This window comes from Octodon degus, unplaced genomic scaffold, assembly GCF_000260255.1.
Source record: "Octodon degus isolate 3935 unplaced genomic scaffold, OctDeg1.0 scaffold00180, whole genome shotgun sequence".
NCBI lineage: Eukaryota > Metazoa > Chordata > Mammalia > Rodentia > Octodontidae > Octodon > Octodon degus.
Window position 1 is genome coordinate 1,520,212 of NW_004524756.1, and position 3,715 is coordinate 1,523,926.

The window sequence follows — 3,715 nt, forward strand, 5'->3', positions numbered from 1 at the left end:
CTACATATGGTAATTGAAATATTTCTAGACACTGTACAGAAGAGATTTCCCTGAATTTATCAGAACCTACCTGAATTTGGACTGTGCTTTTCTGATCTCTTCTTATAGTCACAGCTTCCATTTCACAGCTATAATAGCAATATATCAAGGACAAACACCACGGTGAAAAGTGAGGGCTTGATACAGCCCACAGAAAAGCTTTTCACTAACATCGGCACTACTTTCTCATGCCATTATAGATCACACTTTATTATTGTGCATAATAAATAGTTACAGAAAAATGGTGAAAACGTATGATTTGCTATCTAATTAAAGCTGCGTAAACTCACCTAGTCAGATTTAGGTTTTCAATGAGAAATGACAAGAATAATGAATATAAAGAAAAACAAAAAGAACTTTACTTTCCTATGTTAATACAGGTCAAGGGACCCTTTCTAATAAGAAGGGTTGATAACACCAGTTCTTAGCAATAAACATAAGGCACTTGTTTCAATTACATCACTGCATTCCCCCCACTTATTTTTTTCTAACCCTGTTTTTTCCCCACAGTATCATTTGAAATTAATAGAATGAATGAAGCAAATGTGAGATGATCCAGTTGATACTACTAAGAGCAAGATGGTACAGTACAATGCTTTAGGGGTGATGTCTGGACATAAAATGAACCCAGTCAAGGTCCTCTGACACCAGACAATGTATCCACTATCAAGTAAACCTGAAAGAAAATAAAAGATTTATTCAATAGTTCCAGTAAAATCGGGTTGGAATACAATATACATGTTAGGAATTTAGCTCCTCAAGGGTGGCATCTGCATTTAGAGTTATTTCTGAATATTCATTCTAAGACAATCTACATCATTTGAACAGTCAAGACAGATAGATGAATTTCATTTCAATATACAGTAGCGTTTGAACAAAATTCACACATACACCCCATTATATGGCTGGTGCCTCCTCCAAACACCTCATTAGTGGCAGAGGTAGCACTAGTGTTCTTTCTCAACAATAAGAACTTCAGTTGCCACTCATAGGAGAAGTAAAAAAACAAAGGTTTTCTTTTACCTTTTTTTTTTTTTTTTTTTTGCCATCTGTGAAGATGTTCCTGAGACAGGGCCAGTTAATAAAATAAAACAAAGCACTGGAGTTCAGTTTGTACTTCTCTGTATATCACTAAAGTGTTAGACTGGGATGTGGAATGCAGGTCATGTACTATGAAAGAATCAATAAAATGACTGGGACTTCTGAAAATTCCCTTTAGAGTACATACTCTATAAACTAAAAGGACTACAAAAAGTTCAATTATATATACAATTGATGCATTTTACTTAATCTTATTTGCTGAGATCTTGCAAATGCAATGAGAATATTGAGCCTGAGGCTAGTTCTCAGTGTACAGGTTTGACAGATTTAAGGCTCATTTTCCCAATCAAATTAGTTTTCTAGTTTTCCTTTCAGTTTTATGAATTACGTTCATAGTACCTGCCACCACTGTAGGCCTCAATGAAATCTTAACGCAGGAGCAGCACTCTACTTCATCACAGAACTTCACTGACACCAGCAGGTGACGCACTCCGAAGAACTCCCCTCCGTATTAGCCTCATAGTATGTTACTTTGCCTCTAGCTTGCACCTCTGTTTCCACCTGTGTATTTTCACAGAAGCCCAACACAGATTAGTGGAAATATTCACACAACTGTTTTTCAAAACAATTTATTGCATCATATTTGGTACCTTATGTTTGACAACAAAAAAAAAAAAAAAAAAAAAAAAAGGAAAAAGAAATTACATCTGTAACTGCAGGAAAAAGAAGCTGGTCTGTTATTGGAAAAAAAATCTTGGGCCCTTTAAAAATTACAAAGTCTTGGGCTTGCCTGAAACAACTGAGCAAGAAATATATTCTTAGAAATGTAGGGCTTCAAGTATTACAAACCTGTGACACTGTGGAAAAATTCCAGAGGTATCTAAACTGCAGCACTTTTTTTTCTGCATATCATGAACAAGGCCTGCTGAGGTTTTAAACTATTAGTCTCTTGATCAGTCATAGAATGGTAGTCAGGAGTTCTGCTCTGTAAATTCAAGCCATGGTGGATTTTCCTTTATTTCCACTCTTGGATGAAAAATTCATGCTTGCTAATTAGTTGGTGCCACATCACAGTGCATTTGGTTCTTGCATTACAGTTTTAACAAGTTTGGCCAAAACAATGCTGAAAGGTTTGCATTGTTATTTTAGTTCTTCAAGTTTTAGTTAAAATTGAGATTGTTCTAACTGGTTCCTTCAGTTAAAAACTGTGGTACAAGAACACCAAACTAATCATGTACAGTGAATTTTGGAAACACAACAAGCATACTGAACACCTTCTAGGTTTCTTAATAATCCTGCTTGGTATCTGTATGTCCCAGTTTCTACAACATCAAGCATCTGTTGTAGATGTCTCTGTAAATAGTGATTCACATTGCATACTTCCTATGGTCAGAATCAACCCCATAACAAAATCAGTCAGATGCTAAAGCCCCAACAACTCTTTGTGCTCAGTGAAAGAATCCAGTGCTAAAACAGCATATATGCTGTCTGAGATATAGTAAAATCTCACAAGACAGATTTAAGGTAATATTTCTGCCACACACCTGCTTTGTTAGCTGTAACAGCCTCCAGATTGTATATAAATTAGTTTAAAAACTTGGGTGGGTAGGTAGGAATAGGACAAGGTATCTTTTTTTAAACCCCTCAATTTTAGCAGCTTTTAATTTTTTAAGAAACTGAACCTATATCCTGTAATGTTAGATATTTTATATATACTTTTTCAGCAGGATAAAAAACGTAAAACACTATTTGAAGGCAAGAACATTTACTCCTCTCATTCTGTGTAAGTTAGAGCAATGCAGCAGGTGCGTGACAAAAATATTATACACTAGATATGGTCCAAAGTCATTCCATTTGCTTGTTTAATGATGTTCAGATTTCATTGGCCAGTTCTTCAGTTTCTGCAGAACTATCTCCATTAACTGTGATCTTCATATCCTCTTCATATCCAGGAGGCATGAAAGCCAAAGCATAAGGGAAAAGCTTATGACAATTTGCTCTATAAGCTTCAGCAGATTCTTTACAGTCTCCTAGGCTACCATCACACAAGGCTTCTAATACCTCCATACAAGTCTGAAGAAAGAAAAAAAAGCATGTTATAACTTGCCAAAAGGGTTTACTGTGAATTTCAACACTGACAGATTTCCAGTTTAAGAAAGAAATGGACATATTTAGGAAAATCAAAACATTTCCTCCTGCTCCCTGGGGAGAAACTGTACCTCAGCCCAGTCTAATCTTATATATAAACGTCTTTTTATGTTGCCAATTATCACATGTACTAAGTTTTGGAGGCTTAATGTCATCCAGAAAAATGAAAAAGTTGTTCAGCTTTGTAATAAAATTTGGAGTATCTCAAGGATTATCTAACAACCAAGAAGAAAGATGTCCCAGACACAGTGATTACATGCAAAAGAAAAAGGGGCTGAGGCTGCACTCAGTGGCAGGTTGCTTGCTTATTCCTGGGTTCAAACAATAGAACCATCAAAAAAAGTTTATAAAAATCAGTGATTCAGGGGCTGGTGAGATGGCTCAGTGGTCTAAAGCACCTACTTAGAACGAGCTTAGCAAAGCACAGGGACCACGGTTCAATCTCCCAGCACCACATGCCAGCCAGCCCCGCCCCCTGGTGGGCTGA

The 3,715-nt window shown here is 36.4% G+C and overlaps 1 protein-coding gene across 2 annotated transcripts in view; it reads right to left on the bottom strand.

Moving 5' to 3' along the window:
* Positions 1-377: 377 nt before the first annotated feature.
* The window catches only part of Naa15 (N(alpha)-acetyltransferase 15, NatA auxiliary subunit), a 106,193-nt gene continuing 102,855 nt past the window's right edge, over positions 378-3,715 (bottom strand). For both annotated transcript variants that reach the window (XM_004643630.3, XM_004643631.3), the window contains exon 20: positions 378-3,153. In XM_004643630.3, coding sequence (XP_004643687.1) covers positions 2,953-3,153 — 201 coding nt within the window. In that variant the 3' untranslated portion in view covers positions 378-2,952. The remainder of the gene's footprint in view (positions 3,154-3,715) is intronic.